General features: G+C 42.1%; 2 protein-coding genes across 5 annotated transcripts in view; one reads left to right on the top strand and one right to left on the bottom strand.

The window, feature by feature from the left end:
* The window catches only part of irf1b (interferon regulatory factor 1b), a 181,563-nt gene that overhangs the window by 55,166 nt on the left and 108,057 nt on the right, over positions 1–18,340 (bottom strand). The window lies entirely within an intron of this gene.
* fnip1 (folliculin interacting protein 1) overlaps positions 1–18,340 on the top strand; it is a 41,295-nt gene that overhangs the window by 403 nt on the left and 22,552 nt on the right. For 2 of the 3 annotated variants that reach the window (XM_070983564.1, XM_070983562.1), the window contains exons 2-3: positions 14,249–14,378; positions 18,194–18,331. In XM_070983564.1, coding sequence (XP_070839665.1) covers positions 14,249–14,378; positions 18,194–18,331 — 268 coding nt within the window. Of the gene's footprint in view, positions 1–7,909; positions 8,208–14,248; positions 14,379–18,193; positions 18,332–18,340 lie in introns of those variants that run through there. The other variant, XM_070983563.1, reaches the window with a different exon arrangement.

The raw sequence follows: 18,340 nt of genomic DNA, 5'->3' as shown, positions 1-18,340 counted from the left end.
ATATGCGTGGTGCCTGTTGGTGAGGTTAGCTAAAATGCTAACGCTAGCTACCAGACGATAGCACGGCTGCTGCACGCGCTGTCTCCTGTTGGGACTCGGCTTGCCTCGTTAGCCAACTCTTTGCTCGTTTACAGAAGTATTACAGCTTATGTGTTGTTGATAATAATGCGATAATAAGTTGATAATAATTAATAAGCGTGAATAAACGCTTTCTCCCTGCCTGAAGTGCGGTATTAACAGCTAATCGGTATCATCGCATGGAAGTTGCAGAAGCTGTGTCCTGCTTTCTCCTTTGTTTCCCTCGTGTCCCCCTTTGTGTTTCTGTGGTAACGGCAGCTAACGTTAAGCTCGCGCGTTGGCAAGAAAACAGCGATGCAGGCATGGCAGTACAGTCATGCTCTTTTTCGCTTATCTTGAGCTATAACCCCGATAACTTGGAGCAAAGTACAGCTGGCTTCACTCAGCACTGCGACGGCACTGTACTCTTCACCAGTGCCGTCAGACAGCAGAGGGGGACACAGTGTGCTCTGTGCTGGAGCACATGTGATCACTCCAGTCGGTCAGTGATGACAGACATATATATCCACGGCAAACCGGGATTCAGCCCCAGTAGACAGGCTCAAGCCTGGAGATGCACAATGTTAAAATTTTCCGCTTGTGCCCAAAGCGGCCGATAACGATGTGTTTCGTTTTATGTAAATGTCATAATACGTGCTGTTTACACCAGTGATGCCAAGCACAAACGAAATATAGTATGCCTGGATTTAGTATTGGACACGGCACTGGTGTAAACGACACACATATCACGATATATATCTGGTTTACTCCAGTGATGCCAATGCAAGATATTATGCTCTGCTTATATTACTGAACACTGCATTAGTTGCAGGTCTCTTACATCCACTAAAGCAGATGGACAGGATTTACTTCAATGTCAAGTGTAGACAAGGTATAATTTAATACATCCGTGCTTTTTGTTTCTTCCTTAAATCTCTCACATAAGGCCTGTTTTCACATCATATAGTTGCATCAGGCGCAATTTTGATATCACTCATGATTTCAGTGACTAGTAAAAAAAACATTTTTTTGTTTGTGCAGGTAAAGCATGACATGTAATGTCACTATAAGCAGTGTGAGTGCTTGTTATTAAAATATTCAAAGATAAAATTTAACCTGACTGAGCAGTGGATCATTGAGCTGGCCAGTAGGACACTCTATACTCCCTGAGTTGAGTATAGAGTCTTTGTCGCTGTGCATGCTCCTACACACATTCTGGGTCAGGGGCAGGTCAACCACCAAGGGGAAAGTGCTCTTTTTAGTTTTTAAATACACTAGCATTGGAAAATGTTGCTCTCAGCCTGTGACTGATGGTGGATATATTTACCAACGGACCAGAAAGCTCACCTCCTTGTGGTGCTGCTTGCACTTTGGCCCATATCTGTGCCAACGCACGTTCCATGGCCATAAAGGTGCCCTGCGTCCAGTGATATCAATGCTGTGTGTGTGGCTGGCTGGCTGGCTTCAATCCTAGAGCAAACAGGCAGACAGCAGGCATTTCTGTTAACTCTGTGGTCAGCTGTGTTCTTCATTCCTCTGGCATGAGCTCTCCATTCATCAGACATGAATTGCTCTGGAGAGGACAGAACTGTGAGGAGACAAAGACAAGGAGAAGGACGGATGGATGGAGAGCACAATTGAGTGGTAGCAGGAATAGGCTCAAATACATAGTTATAAGGGATCTTAGGTGAGAGAGAATTGGTGAATGAGAGCGCTTGTTGAAAAGGGGAAGAAGAGAACATCTGCTAGATGGTGTAAAGGTAGAGGATGGGATAGGATGAGTGGATCCAGTTACAGTATTCTGCCAAGGCCCTGGTTGATGGAAGATGGGAAATAATGAAAACTGGGGGGAGAGTTGGGTGGTCAGGAATTGAGCAGGCAGACTTAGAGGATGGACATAGGAGAGGATAGTGTATGACTGGAGACCACTGACAGGTGAAATGTGGAGATGACAACGTTCACAATAATCTTCGGCTAATAATGAATATTTTAAACACTGCTGCTGATCTACCTGTCTTGTATTTGCTTGCACTAAAGACTGGTTATGTAAGAGAGCAGATATTATGAATCGAGCTGGCCGGGGACAGTGTTAGAGTCCATTTCAAGTAAGACTTTGAAGACACTTACTTGAACTGGAGTAATGCTGTCCCTGATGAAAATGATAGAGTAGTACCTGCACACTGGAATCAGAGCACACTTTTTTTTGTTTAACATCCAAGTATCAGTATAGGGATTATCCCAAAGGATTAGGTAAGGCTTTATATAGTGAACTAAGAAACTGCAAGTGATGAAAAAAACAACAACAACATTTTTTTAAGGTTATTGCCCAGCATAATGTATCACGCAAAGCTCTGTAAGAGCACACCACTGTGTCCTCCAGAATACCACAGAAGGCAGCAGGTTGGCTGACCCTGGGAGGAAAGCCTAAAAAGCCTCTCCTGTTTCCCTGGCTGCAGCACTTGACAAGGGACAGCATACTGTACATTACACTGAGAGCTCCTGGCTCATCCTCCAGCCAGTCAGAGGCCTGATCGTCAGCCAATAGCTTTGTCCTCCCCACCCACAGCCAGACTGCTTGTCCTGGCTGCCCCACCACTGCTGCCTGCTGAGGAAACTTCCTTCTTGACCTAGGCCATACATCTCAATATAGCTGTGTTTGTGCTGCGATACGAAAAGGAGGGAGTGTGTGTGTGCGTAAGCCAGAGAGAGGATGGGAAGGGTGTGGGCAGTCTTTTTGTTTTCACACAGCATTTTGTAAGAGCTCAAAATCCAAATCAGATGTTTTTAAAAAGGGATAAACTGATATCTGAAAGCCAAGTGCTTTTTCTTGGGTTTTCTACAAATGAAGTGATACTAATACTTTTGCTTAATTTAGCTTTTAAGTGATTCATTTTCTAGCTGCACATTGTAATTTCAGGCTGGTATGGAATTGGCATTAGTCTGGCATAAAGCTGGCACTTTGTGAAACCTCATGGAAAATTTAAAATAACATGGAGACTTAGTAAACCATATTTAATTCACCACACATCTGGTTGGAACATATCTTAGAATCTTCCTCCTTCTGTGAAAATGCATGACGTTGCATTGCTCAACAAAATTATACACCACATCAGATGTATTTATAGTGATACTTTTTCCTTGGTAGTTTACAGAAGAAGTAGTGTCTCGGGTTCTTGATTGGCGTGGCGTCCTTCCTCCACTGCGTACTTTCATAACTCAGCGTGTCATGTGAGGCTTTCATCAATCTCAGGCTGTCATGTTTGTGGGACGATCACATGGCTGCATTCTCAGTCACTGGCATAAAGCTACAAGTTGGACTAGTGGTGTCTGTTTGCTTGCCTCACACTCAGTATTTTTGCAACTTGTGCATATTTAAAACATGTTAAGACAGTGGATTCAGGTGTATATCATAGCTTTGCATTGCAAGGCTGCTCTCTTCTGTGTGTGTGTGAATGCTGCAGGCCTGCCAGGGTTCTGTAAAGACAGCGGCTGTCATCAAGTTCCTATCGAGGCTATTTTAAGAGGCCACACTCAGGCTTCTCAGAATTGCAGGGTCATGGTAAAGATATAGTTTTACTTAAAAGCTGCACACACATCACACACAGGCGGTAGCATTCTGGTGAGTGCTAGTATGTTGGCTTATCATCTAGTTAGGCTTGCATGTCCTCTTACTTGTGAGGACATCAGTTCAAGTGCTCACCATGTTACACATGCTATTGTGCTCCTAGTTGGTTGTTGTTGATTGGTTGGTTGTTAGGTCTTTCTAGATTATAGTAATTAGGCATACAATCATATATAAAAATGGACAACTTGCCAAGCAAATTAGATGTTAAGTCTGTATTTATTGATGACTTTAAGCCATTTCCACTATTCCCAGAATCACAATAATCACCATGTGTTTCGTGACCAGTTTCCAGTTTCACAGCAAATGCTGATACATGATACAAAGGCAGCAGGACCTCACAAGATGTGCAAAGATGCAGTGCTAAACATACTACAAACTGCACTGTGTTCCTCTCCAAATGATGCCTTGAGTTGGGTATACTGTATACTTTGGATTCAGTCCGAGTATACAGTAGTCTTTATTTTCATCCTATGTTTCACTCCAACATTTATGTATCGGTCCATGTAATAGTTTTCTCTGGGATGACCTTCTGAAAATGTGTCATCGGAGCATAGTAAGATAATTTGGATGACAGCTTCCATCGAGAGATATAGGGCATGTTACTTAACTTTTTATCTCTAACCTTGAAGGTAAATTTAAGAATAAAAATTCTTACATGCAGCCTTGTTTAGTAAATCACGAGAACCATTTATCAGCACAGGGCAGACATAGTGACGTGGCATTGAATGTCCACAGGTAGCAAGAAGCATGATTAGTTCGTCTGCTGGGATCCTGAAAGTCAAATCAAAAAGTCACATCACCTAATTAGCCTACTTTCAGCCTCTAGATGAGAAAGAGGGAGAAGGAGAGAAATGACAGGGAGGAGGGTGGGGAGGTGGTTTGACGGAGAGGCAGGATGTGCTGACTGACAGTATAATCTCTTTGCTTTAAGGCTGAGCAATTAATCATGTCTCACATGACACTTTCTGCCCCTTTGATTACTAAATGGAGCAAAGAGTAAAGAAAAGTTTGATTTTTCATGTGGAATACTTGTTACAGTTGCCATATTATGTAAATCTGCATTTTACTTTGTAAGCAAAATTGACCATACAACTTGGTTTCCATTTAGATGTCGCCACTCTTGTTCAGCTTGATGGTACATTCATGTGATTCTTGACACAGTCATACTCTCATCACTCCCTTTCTGTCACATGTTTCTTATTCAGAAGAGGTTGTGACACAGGAGTGAGCCATAGTGTACACACAGTCATTAGATTCTCTCTCACTCACACACACACTCATACACTATACCTAATACCTATACCTAAATTCCTGGAGACTTACCCTAACCATAACCACTGCATGCTTTACCCTAACACTTACCCTAACCTAACCAAACCCTAACCTTAGCCGCTGAGCCAAAAATCAGCTTCCAACTGGCGACACTTCTTTTGTTTCCATTTTGTCAAGCTGTCCCAAGTTAACTGGTCTTTAGTCTGAAATTTGTCACCAAAATGTTGGAAACACACACACACACACACACACACACACACACACACACACACACACACACACACACACACACACACTTTCCACATAAATATATTTATGAATACTCTATAGATGTTACTTTCTCTAGCACGCTCTCAGTTGTTATTTCTTTATTGTCTACAACCACTGAACTTGGACTCCCTTTTGGCCCTGAAAATGTACAGCTTGATTCTAGCTGATACCGCCTCTGGCTATATGAGTCTGCTCAGTCAACCAGCTGATGTTTGACTGTGTTGTACCTGTGAGTGCAGTAGCCTCAGGGCGTTGCAGCATCTTCACCCACTCAGAGTCATGTGCTTGTTGGAATGCAGAAGTCCATAATGCAATACAGCCAGCAGAGAAACCAGCAGGTATGCAGGTAGTCAGGTGCTTTCTAACCATGTGGGCCAGCTCCTTGAGGGAGTTGTTGTTTGCGAAAATTTACTTAGATGATGTGCCCTGGTAGCTCTCCTGGAAGAGTATGTAGCAGGTATTGAGGCTTTTCCTGCAGTGACCTCAGTTCGATTCCAGCCTGGGCCCTTTGTGGCATGCCATTCCTTTTGTCTCCCTCCCCTGCCTTTCCTGTTTTTCTTTAACACTTTCAGTATCTAAATAAAGCATAAATGACAAAAAAACAAAACAAAAAAAAAAAACGTAAAAAGAATTTAAAGAATTTAGTCATAGCAAAACCTTAGTTCAAGGTAGTGCAACACTTGGTGTTGGTGTGTACTGTATTGTGTTTCACCCTGCAGATATTGGGACTTGGCCTCTCAAGCATCAAATGAGTGTTCCATGTATTAGGGGTTAATTTTCAGCCCATATAGCATTACACAGGTATACACCAATCCCTACATGGAAGGTTTCAAATTTGAGAAGCAGGCCGACCTTGGGAGGTATCAATGTATGTGCACTTTTCTTAGCAAATACGTGCAGAAGGTACCCATATGAGGCTAGAGATATCTAAAAGATTAGATGTGATTGCTGTTCTTCTGTGTCACTCCAGCGATGCATATCTAGCAGTAGTAGTGCGCTGCCTTCATGGGAAAGTAGTATGAAGGAGCTGCAGCTTGCAGTCAGCAGTGCTGGGACTCGTGTGTGTGTTAATTGAATGCATTAAACGCATGATACATCAGGCATCTTGTCAGGGTGCAGTCGCATAACTAAATACACAGTTGCCATGCAGTCAGTTTAAGAGTGTGGAGGTATCGGTTTGGCAGCATTGCAGTGCAATGAATGTTCTCTCAGGACAGGTCACCTCAGCAGTCATCACCTACAGAGCAGACTGCCCGTATGCAGAACTAGCCATGCATCATCTAGAATGCACTTGATGTGGTTTGTTAGCTATCACACATGCATGTTTTGTGCTGTGTCAGTGGTTTTAGTTTTCACTCCTGACCTTTGCCATATCTTGCCCCCTTACTGCAGCCTGTCTTTGATATTTGTTCTGTAGCAGCAGTGTAAAATCCAGCGGAGTCAAACCACCTGCAGTGGCTGACAGCACTGAGGCCAGCAGTGAAATGCTTACTACCCCAAGCTGGTACAGGACTTTGCAAATTAAATGTCACAATGCAGATCTGAAAAGCAGATCAGTGAGAATGCTAGACGATTGGTTTATTACTGTAGCAATATAGTTATTTATGCAACTGCTGTGCAGTCAAAATCTGTTTTATTACAGCATTGAGCATTGGCTGTTGTTTGCAGTAGAAATGGCACAAAAAATGTCTAACAATACTGTGTCATGGCTGGAGGGCAAGCTGCTGGACCTAACAGAAATCTTTGTCACACACAGCCGGAAGAACGTCACACAGCTTGGACTGAGGGGTTATTTATGTAACTGTCTCTCTGTCTCTGACAAACGAACACACACACACACACACACACAGATGCACAGATGTTCCAGTGGCAGTGGAGAGAAAGCGAGGGCTCTTTGAGGTCAGTAAGTAGGCTGATGTCAGACTCACTGCAGTCAAGGAAACTTGATTGCTTTGTTGTGACCTTTATCAGTATACACCTCGCCCAGGAGCTGCTATGGATGCTTTTGCTTCACTCTTGCAGACCTTGTGTCACTGTCAGATTAAATTAGTTTTCTCTTTTCAGGAATTATACATTATCATTAAATGTGGCTGGTATGCAATTGAAATTCCCAGTGCATCATAGTGGGTGCCCAATTTCTCTTTCCGAATTGTCTCTTGCACTATGGTTGAAGATTATGATCTCTAATGTAATGCATAATTTCATTTTATTTTTATAACTGCATTACTGCAGTATGTATTAGCTACATTTAACAACAGAGTATTAAGGAGAGGAATATTTTAGCTCTTCTAGTTAGTATCGGTGATTAATATGTGAGTAGGCCTGAAAAATAATTTATTTCTAGACTCCCATACTATGCAGATGATGCAGTCGGAAGTCAGGAACTTGTGGCAGATCTAAAAGTTTCAGTTCTCTCTGCTGGTCACTTTCTTGCTTTGCTGCAGACTTCAGTACGCTGCCACAAAACTAGCCACTGTCCTTTTATGTGTGGAGAAAGAACCTAAGAATCAACATCTGGAAAGCTTTCACTTTGAAGAGTCTGATTTCTTTGAGCTATTCGTTTCCCTGCTCTTTCTTTAGGGATTTCATTGTTAAGAGGACAAATTGTACATCTTTGCATGTGTGTCTTAAATGCATTGAAAAAAAGGAAAGATGGATAGAAGGGGAGAGGGAACACAATGGAGAGAGGAACAAAAAGGCTGGGATTAAGGAACGACACACCAACAAATCCCCTCTGTCACTCTCTTATCACAGTGCTTTGTGGCAGTCAGCAGTCGGGGCTCACTGCTGTTGCTGCCTCTGTACTGTCCAGCACACACAGTGCTCCTGCGATCACCTGACAGTCTCATGTTGTTGTGTGAATTTAGTTCACCGCTATTCTTAGACCCTGCTTTGGCTGAGAGAGGAGAGGAGAGGAGAGAAGAGAGGAATAGAGAGAGGGAGAGGGCTGGGGAAAGACTGGCAGACTCGCAATGATGCCCAGGTAGGAGTCGGTAATATTTAACCAGGCTTACATGCATCCAAGTGGGCATGGTGTTGTTGGTCAAAGGAGGTTTGAGAACAATGTTTGCATTGTTGTTTAAGTTTTGCCTTCTGCCGAAGTGTTGGCAACCTGTGGCTGTTTCCAGCTGGACAACACTTGCAGTTTGACGTAGCACGGCTGTCGTTTTAAGCGTCAGGCGTTGTGGTGATGACAGAGATTGATTCTATCATTTGAGGTCAGTGTTATATAATGAGGAATAATGGGTTTGTGGTGAAGCACGCCTTTTGTCGTTTTTATTTATGGACAAGAAACATCTTCGTGGCATGTCTGTATTTGGGTGGAGCTGGCGTTCAGATGGAGTTTCTGTTTTACATATGTGTGTTCTCAGATTCGATATCTTTTGCTAAGGAAGTTGAATCATTTCAAAAGCAGTTAAGGCCGTGCTTGTTGCCCTCTTGGCACTTTCATATGTAGTCTAAATAAAACTTTTACCAGGGCTTTTCTTCTAAGATCAACAGGTTGTTCAAGGAAATGAATACATTTACATGTGAGAGTATTTTTGAGTCATTTTCGGTTCAGACAATTGAGGTCAAAGCAGTACAAGTATGTAACAGTCATGAAGTCATGTGCTGCTTTTATGAATGACTCTCTCTTCTGTCAACGCTGTGACTGTCACAAGCTCACTGATGGGATACTTCCTCCTTTGCTCTCGCCTCGTCTTTCTTTCAAATGTCCTTCTGTCTGTTGCAGATGTTTTTGCATTTGTTTTCCTATGACCATTTTCTCTCATTATCTAAGCTAATTCTGGGTTTCTCTCCATCGATTAGCTGCATTTTCTGTCTTATTTTCTTTTGTTGTTCTCAGCTTTTGTTCTTTGTCTCTTATTTCCCTCCTGCTGTGAATCCCATCTTTATTTTTGCTCTTTACTTTAGGAAAGATTTTTCACTCTGTTTGCTGTTGCTTATAAAAAAGCTCTGTCTTTTTTTGCTGTCTTTCTAGCTTTCTGTTCTGTGTTTATTCCTTCTTCCTTGCTCTGCGTTGTCTCTTCTGTTATGTTTAAAACAAAGGGAGCAGTGAACTTGGTGTCAAATTATGCAGTTCTCTTCTGGGCTTGAAAACAATGCATTATCTTATTTTTGCAATTGTTATTTTCCCAGAAAGTAAACAAAATAAAGTCGCTATGCTATATTTCGTTTATTAGAGAATAGTGAATATTAGCTAAAAAGATTAAATCAGTCAATGCTAGTCACAAAAAAGATTATTAAACAAAGATGCTTCAAAGCTAAACTCATTGAATGCCAATAGCAAAGTCAATTTTATAAATAAACCATTCATGAAAGGCAGTAATCCATTTGCAACCAGGCTTGTGACAGACTGAAGTAACCACCTGATGTGTAATCTTACACACAAGTCTATGAGCTGAACATAAACCCAGCCCTATACAATGCAATTCAAGCTCATTATGTAGGCCAGGCAGGCACTACGTCACCCATTTTGCTCTCAGACTGGATAAGAAGTTGGATCTCCCCTTGGATAGGAGCCAGGAAAAGAAGAAAACTTAAGATGTTTGTTTTTTTGTAAAGTGACTGAATGTTCTCTTCCATTAACTGTTGGTATCTCTAGCCACAACCATGACTAGAGACTATTAGAAGTTTCTCATGGCAGTGACTCTGTTCGTTAATGTCAGAAAACCTTCCAAACAACCTTTGGCTAGAATACTAATAATCTTTTGAATTATGCAGAAAGAAAATATTCTACGCTACATTGAGAACTTGTTATATGTCTTCGAGGTCAGTAGTATTTAAATGAGGCCTATCAGAGCCTCATGAACAGACGGAGTTGATTTTACTAACTGTTGGAAGACAAGAGGTGAATATTATTCTGAATGTGTGTCTTAGAGAGACCGAGTTGTCTGTGAGTTGAATTCCCCTACCGACACAATGGAAATGTCGTTATCCTGCGGTTCCAGTACTGGCTTGGCCTCAAGGCAACCCTTACACCTCTTCTTCTATCATGTTTTCTGATGCCAGAAGTCATGTGTCAACAGGAGTTTAACATTTCCTGTATATGCTTCACATTTTAATCTTACGGTAGTGGTAGGTATCTGCAGTGTCACCACCCCAGGAAGTGTGTGCCACCGAGGTTAGCTAATCATTATTATTAAAGACTGGCTCTGTACATTTAGCCGAAAAAGAGATTATGACATTTTCTGTACTTTTTTTAATTAAAGTCAACTTAAACCTTTGCAACAACATACATGTGATTATATTGCATTGACTGATGTCACGTCTTATGAACAGCAAGTCAGGAGCTACAGTATATATTTTAGCAGTTCACACACACGAATGTACTGACGCACCAAGCAGAGTATTTTGTCAGTTGAATTGGATTTGGCTGCTCAGTACGAAGATTTGATTCTTCTTTCTTTGCCTCCTCGCTCACACTAAAGTCCTCTATCAGCTGACATGAGTCTCAGTTCCTTTAGGACTCACATTTTAATGCCTTTCTTTGTCACCTGTGATGTGAAAACATCAGATTTCTACACAGGAAAAGTCTGCGTCCTGTTCATAGTTCATTTTTAAAATCGCAGCACACCATGGAGCATCTCTTCTGCCGGGCTGCTGACAGTGCTCAGCTGAAGTCATAGTAGATGAGAGTAGACGATGTTGTACCACCGTCTGGTTCAAAAGTGGTTTCGCCAGCTTCGCTGACAGTCGAGCTGCCCGCAGACTGGAGCCTTGCCTCACGCGTCTGGTCTCACGCTGCCTCCCATTTCTATCACCTTTCCCTAGTTGTGTGGTTTATGTTGTATTGCGTTCTTCAACCCTGACAACTACTGCAAGTGCGTTTTATTACTTTTATTGAACACCATTTGACAGCGTTTAGCAGTAGACTGACTTAACCAAGCTCTCCTCCCTTGGGCACATTCCCCTTGTGACCCCTGAACTCTGATGATGTCACGCATAACTTAGATGACATGGAGATTTGAGGCATGGTCTGAAAAGTTTATAGCCTATAAAGTTTACACCCTGCCGTGTGATTGCATCTGCATTGCTCTGTGACACAGCTAAAAAATAAAGGCGCACAGATTTAACTGACTAAATGCGAGTCGATTTGGGGTTTGCTCAACTGATGGCTCAAATCATTGTGTTTTATGGGGCAGCCCTAGTTGAATGCCCACAAAACCTAATTTAAATTCAGATGGTGGTTTTGGTCTATATTGGTAGTCAGCGCTTCTGGCAAGTAAAAACAAAGTGAGCTTCAGCTTCAGCAAGACTGAATTGTCCAAGAATGCCGGTCATACTTTGACACCAGTGTTTGGTAAATAGGAGCTCACGTGCTTAGAAATGCACACATACATAGACTTTTTCCTCTCTCACACACACACACACACATAAATGTAAACTAACACAAAGGTATTCCCTGCCCTGTCAAGGCTCACTGACCAACAATTTAAATGCTGTTGGACTGTTGAATGTGGGCTTGTGTGTGCTGTTTTATTGGCAAGTGGAATGGACTTAACTGTTCCTTTTCCACCCCTCACCACCAATCCATTTACTATACGCACTTGTGTTTAGGGAGGCACCCTGCTGCCCAATAAAAGGCTATAATTAGGACCAGCTCTGTGTCCATCTGCCTGACCCACCTATCCATCAGATCAGACAGAAATGCTCGACTGTCTATCTGTTGGTCCAATCCCCTGTCATCTTTATAGCCCCCACTAAATCAGCCAGGGAACAGAGTTTCCCCAGAAGCAGGGCACTGCCAGAGCCATGTGAAGGCCTGCTTGCATTCACAGCGAGATGAAAATATGCAACAACATCCTTCACTATATTACCTGAGATGACCAGCATTAACGATGAGCTGAATGAACCCACACGTTACCAAGCAACAGCCATAGAGGAGAAGCTGCCAGTAACAACAGCTTAACTGTTACTTAACTGTTGGACAGTGTTTCCTGCCAGAAGAAATGCACCAGGACTAAAGTATAACAGTTTAAAATCTAAGACCACAAATCTTCAATATGGCTAAAGATCTGATCCAGTTTTTTGCAATGACTCTGAATGAACAGCACCATCTTATTCGGTTGTCAGCTAATGGAGGCTTCATCGGCAAAGAAATGTTTAGTTGATTTTTTTTTATTATAATAGGGTAGTCATTGCTGGAAATTACTGGAAATAGTAAATGAGCAAGTTCCTCTCCTTCCATTGATTAAACCCCGAAAAACATATCTCTGTACATCGCAATTACGTAATATTTTGACGTTTTTCCAATGACAACCTTTGACTCTGCTCATGACACCAATGGCATTTTCTGGCAGAAGGCACTGAAGGAAAACATTTCCCTCATGCCATATGCTCTTGAATTACTTAACCTTACCTTGTTAACAGTATCCTAGCAGCTTATCAGGAAGACCTTTATCATGACATACTTCATGAACAACCCGAAAGTCATGTGAAGCTTTGTCAGTTATAATGAATATAGCCATCATCTAATTCAGCAGCTTGGCTTTCTGACAAACTGTTTTGAGTAACGTTTGCATACTTGACATTACTTAACATCTACAAACCATATAAAATGTTCTGTCAGCATTTGACATGAATCATCATCTAAGTTGGCAGACTAACGTTGGCTAATATTATCTTGCACACTGCAGATTTGTTGGACATTATCAATGGATAAAATGCAAGAAAAATGGCTTGTGCAAACCTTGGATTTTCAGATCCTTTGGTAATATACCAAAGCTTACCATTTCTCCTCTTGCAGCTTTTCAACCGAAAACTTTGAAAATGGTAAAACATGCAGGCAAAATACAAAATACAGATACGTAGTTACACCTGGCTTCTCCTCTTAGGTATGGGATGTATGAAACCCTAGCTGTGGTTGTGAAGCTGTCATGGCTCCACTGCAGGTCCAAGGCAGAAATGTTCAGCCATGGCTTTTACTATTTCCTGATATGTGTTGTAGCAAATAAGAAACACCATATTTACATGTCAAGGTTTTACACAGAGGATTTTCATACAGAAATCTCTAATGTGAAATAACCCCAAAAAATTTGAATAGGCAGAGAACTGTATGTTCTTGTAGGATCCCATTGAAACTGATAGATCAAATGTGTTTTAAGGTTTGTTGCTGCAAAAAAGATATTTGAATTTCCATCAATTAATCAGTTAATTACAGAAACCACCCTACATTAACATGTCTAGTAGCTCATCTAATATAGCTGCAGACTGGTTAAACTGGGTGACTGTCACATGTCTAATTGTATGAATGTGTAACAGGGTGGAACTGCAAACAATATTGTACTGGCATGTTTTCCCTGGCGTGTCTTGAGCAGCTGCTTTTTATCTGGGTACCCTGTAAATCTGTTGTGGTGGGTGGGTAGTAGGTGGTCTTGGCATATCTGTGTTGCTCCCTGCTGGTTGAGGTATCAGATGGATGAATGGTAGCTATGGCATGGAGTCTGTTGGCTCTGCCATGCCCACTGGGAGGCATGATTTTTAAGCTTGCTAGTACACCAGGCTTGCAAATATCACCTGCTCAAGGCTAAAAAAAAAAAAAATCTTAAATGAAAAGAAGTGACTCAAATATTTGCTTTGTTGCAGGTAGGAGGTTGTTCAAACTTTCCAGTCACAGAAAATGACGCTTTTATTTTGTATTGTTAAGACAAAGTAATGAATTGTGTCAACACACGGTTATCAGATTCATGATTTAAAAGGTTTGTTCTCAGTTGGTATTTACAGTGGACAAAGTTGTATTGTTGCTGCCCTGCTTTATTCAGTGCTGCGCAGCACCAGGTTGTTTAGGAAGTGTTGTGTTACTGGAGCAGGACTTCAGTGTCTGTAATGCACAAGTTACCTGGAACACAAATGCTTGAAAAGCTGTTTAAGGAATATGTGAGATCTTTCTCCACTTTTCTCTACCCTCACACCTTCCATCCTCTCTGTCTCCTATCTGCCTTTTTCTACATCACTCTGCTTTCTCTGTCTTCACCTCTTTTTTTTATCCCTCTCTAATCTGTCCATTCTTCTTCCATCTAGCTGGCCAATCCCCCAGCTGGAGCCCAGTCAGATCAGGCTGATAGTCTACCAGGACTGCGAGAGGCGTGGCAGAAATGTCCTCTTCGACTCCAATGCCAAAAAGAGGGGCACGGAGGAAACCCCCATCACCGTGAGTCACGTATATTTGTGTGTGTGTGTGTGTGTGTGTGTGTGTGTGTGTGTGTGTGTGTGTGTGTGTGTGTGTGTGTGTGTGTGTGTGTGTGTGTGTGTGTGTGTGTGTGTGTGTGTGTGTGTGTGGTTATGAAAAGACTCCAGGTTTTGCTTTAAGATCAGGGGTCAACTGATGCAATAGGGTTGCCGCACAGCCTTTCTTATCCAGCCTATTTATTAAACTTTATTAGCTTTGCTCAGTCACAGGTACCGTTGTTTCTTTTTTTTTTTGTTTAATTCACTCCCAGACAGGTAGCATTTAAATGGTTTTAAAATTTGGCATCAGCAAAGATAAGAGTAGAGACATAAACAGAGGTGTGACATGCACATGACAACAAGTCATGTGACTGTTTCATGGTGTCAGAGGACACAAGCTGCACCTTATCCTGCTTATCCTGCAGGATGCCTCACTGCCCCACAGTGAACAGCGTCTGACCCAGGGATCCAGCATGGAAGGCAGGGAACGTGTCCTGTTTGACAGTGTGCAAGTCCCATTTGTGGTGTGTGTTTTGTTTATGACTCAGACCTTTGTTTACTTATGTAATTTCTTCGCATTATGAAAGGGCAGAAGTGAATAATGTGATGTTACCAAAACTGGGTCAGTCGCATTTAAAACTTTATTGACTGCATTTTCTAAAACAAAAGGTTCAGTCTACAAATTACATGTCAGTTTTCTCAGGAAAGGCTGAAGGCAGATATCACTTTAGAATTCTGACAATGTCAAACAGGTCGTTCATCTGTGTGAGTCAGTGAGCGCATGAGACCCAGTGTTGGTTAATTGTGAACACACCCATGTCAGCCAGTGAGATGTGATGATAGTAAGTGTTCTACTACAGCGTAGCAGTCACTATCAGGGTGTGTGCTACAATAACCTTTCAACATATCAATTATGTGTTTTGTCTACCAGCCTTGGGTGTATGGCCTCTCCCATACCTCCCCCATCAGCTGACTTTTCCCCCTTTTAATTTTGAATAAGGTGCTTAATATTTTCATAACGCTGCTGTGCGTTCCTGTCTGACCCTGACCGGTTTGTTCTGGTGCTCTTATCTCCAATAATAATAGCCTCAGCTGACAGCCCATGTGTAAGCAGCATTCTTTCATCCTCACATGACAGTCGTGTCACTCGCTGTCTGTCGTTCTCTGTCTGTCCCTGCTCTGGTCTCACCCCCTCTAAATTGTCCTCCCATAAGTTAATCTTGTTGTCTTGGCCTTTCCTACATTATCTCTGTAATCTGTTTTAAATCACTCTACCTTTCTTTATCTTACCTGTCCGTCTTTATGTGTACTCACTACTCATTTCTAATCCTCTCTTTCACTCTTAAGAGCTCTCTAAAACTCTTCATTTATGCTTTATCTGTTTTCCTAAATCTCTCTTTACCTGCGTAAATCTCCGTCTAACTCAGCCTCTCTCTTTGTTTTTGTTCCCTTTTCTCCCTGCTGTACTCTACCTTTCTTCGTAATGTCTTGCAGTTTCTTAAGCTTCTCACTCTACACCGTCCTGTCCCACCTGTCCTGTCCTGTCCTGTCCTGTCCTGCCTTTCTGCTCTGACACTTCTTCCGCCTCCTTCTATTCTGCTTCTTTAACTTTCTTTTAGCTGCCTTTTTTCTGCTGCAGTCTGCACCCTCACCTCTCACGTCTATCTGTCCATCAGCCTCATTGTCATGTCTGTGACCTTGCCATCATGCAGAAACACAGACACACACTCCTGCTGTCCCCTGACATTGAAAACTGCATTGTCTGTTCAACTTTCTCAGCTCATACATGTGGATTTACTGAAGCCCTGTATTTGAAGTGAACTAGTGCCACATAGTACGTGATGTCTTGAACAGTAATATTTGTCTGAAGTGAGCTCTTAAAAACTACAAGGTAACGCATAGAGAAATGCAATGAAAGGAGTCAGTGTGGTGTAAGTGAATGTTGGCTGGGCCGATGTCAATATTTTTGGTGCATTCTGCATCGTTAGGGCTTTGTCAGCCACTGTGTGACTTCTATCACATGATGGCTGTTTTTTGTTGTTTTTTTTTCTTTGTTGTTGTTTTTTTCTGTCAACTCAGGGGAATTTATTTTAGAGAGATCAACAGCAGGAACAAGCAAAGCACAGAGGGTCAGAGGGAATGAGGAATAGAGAAAGAGATGGACAGAGAGGCATGGGATGGGTGAGAAGGAGTTGAGAATGAAGAAAAGAAGGGGGTTGGTTGGGGGCGTTGAGAAAGAATAAAATGTAAGGAAAGAGCAAGAGCTGGAGAATAAGACAAATCTGGTCCAGGAAAGAAATAGATGTATTATAAAGGAGAGAAAAAGGAGATAGAGAAGGATGAAACTGGAGTGGTGGAGGAAGGGAAGGAGGCAGAGAGAGAGAGCGGGGGGGAGGGAGTGATTGCAGTGCTGCTCGATCACGAGTTCCCGAAAGAGTCATATGACTGGCAGTCACATGCTGCTGGCCTCTGTGTACACACCTCACATTGCACTGCAGCGGACACACACACCCATGTAAACACAAGCTTGCTTAGAATCAGCGTAGCTTCATTAGCATGAGTTTGTGTGTGTATGCGCTACAAAATCACTCATATTAATGGCAGAAAATAAAAAAAAAAGAAATGTACACAGAAAGTTGCATACATGTCTCCAGTGTTTGGTTATAGACTTTAAAGAGCAGAATAAAGCCAAACAATCATTCTTCCTCCTCTGGCTATTTTACTTCTTGTCTCGTTCTGTTTCTCTCTTTGTGTCCCTCTCATTTTTCCCTTCTTTTCTCTTCCTCTCTTACATTGGCAGCAACAGTGGTTTCAAGTGAGCCATTACCAGAGCCTAGCTAAACACACACACACACACACACACACACACACACACACACACACACACACACACACACACACACACACACCCTCCCCCTTCACTCCCCGCCCTCCCAAATGCATTCCTCTTGAATAGTCTGCCAAGTTGAGAAGGCACATGACACAGGCTGATTGAGCTCACATTGCTTTTAGTTTGCTGTTTACACAAGTGCCTCTGGGTTAGGTTTCTGTGGTTTTTGACCTGAACAATCCAACTACTACAACTTTTTATGTTTTTCCATTAATAAGTTCACTTGATATGGGACAGTGACTTTTAACTTCTGGGGGTTGTTAAAACATTGGGGAATTGTGGTGAAATTAGACAGAAAATCTGACTTGCATGTTGGTGTGCTCGCTGTCAGTTTCTCTCATTATGTTTGTTAGTAGAGCCCTCCATGACTGAAATGCCTCCTCCATCCGCTTGACTTTGTTATCTGTTCCCATGCACATGGGTGGTTCCCACATAAATGGCAGAAACCTTTAAGAAGCAAACACATAAATGTCTGTCTGTCTTGGTGATTTCATGCAACTGTGCACAAAAGCGATGTAGCTCATTTTTGTTGCATTAATTGGTGCACATTCCTTTTGCTTTGTTGTTTTATTTATGAGTATTAGAAGTAAATAACCAAAAGGTAACTATAAAAGTTTAGCCGTTCCTGCTAAATGCAAAAGGAGAGCATTTTTGGAGGCTTCTCTGTATTAAGGGAAAACATTTGACTTAACTGATGAAACTGTGGAAGTGGATAGTATGCTTTGTACTCCACCACTTGTTTATGTTTTCAGAGGCTGCCTAAGCTTGTTTATATCCGTAATGGCTGCAAACAAATCAGTGAAAACGGTTGCTTTTTCATGATTAAGTTGAACTGTTTTCACATGTAAATTCTGCAGAGTCAAATGAGCCCATGTTCATGGCATGTGGCATTTGTTCTTACTACGTAGAGCACCGAGGGCCAGGTGAAGATGTTTGGGAAATGCTGCCAGCTCCGTCCAACTGGAGGCAGCAGCAGTTCCCTGGACAGCTCCTCCTCCTGCACCTCCGAAACCAAGGAAACAAAGGAGCAGGGCTTGCGCTTCCAGGTAACGCAT

This window comes from Chaetodon trifascialis, chromosome 16, assembly GCF_039877785.1.
Source record: "Chaetodon trifascialis isolate fChaTrf1 chromosome 16, fChaTrf1.hap1, whole genome shotgun sequence".
Classification (NCBI taxonomy): Eukaryota; Metazoa; Chordata; class Actinopteri; order Chaetodontiformes; family Chaetodontidae; genus Chaetodon; species Chaetodon trifascialis.
This window is presented reverse-complemented; position numbering and strand designations above follow the sequence as displayed.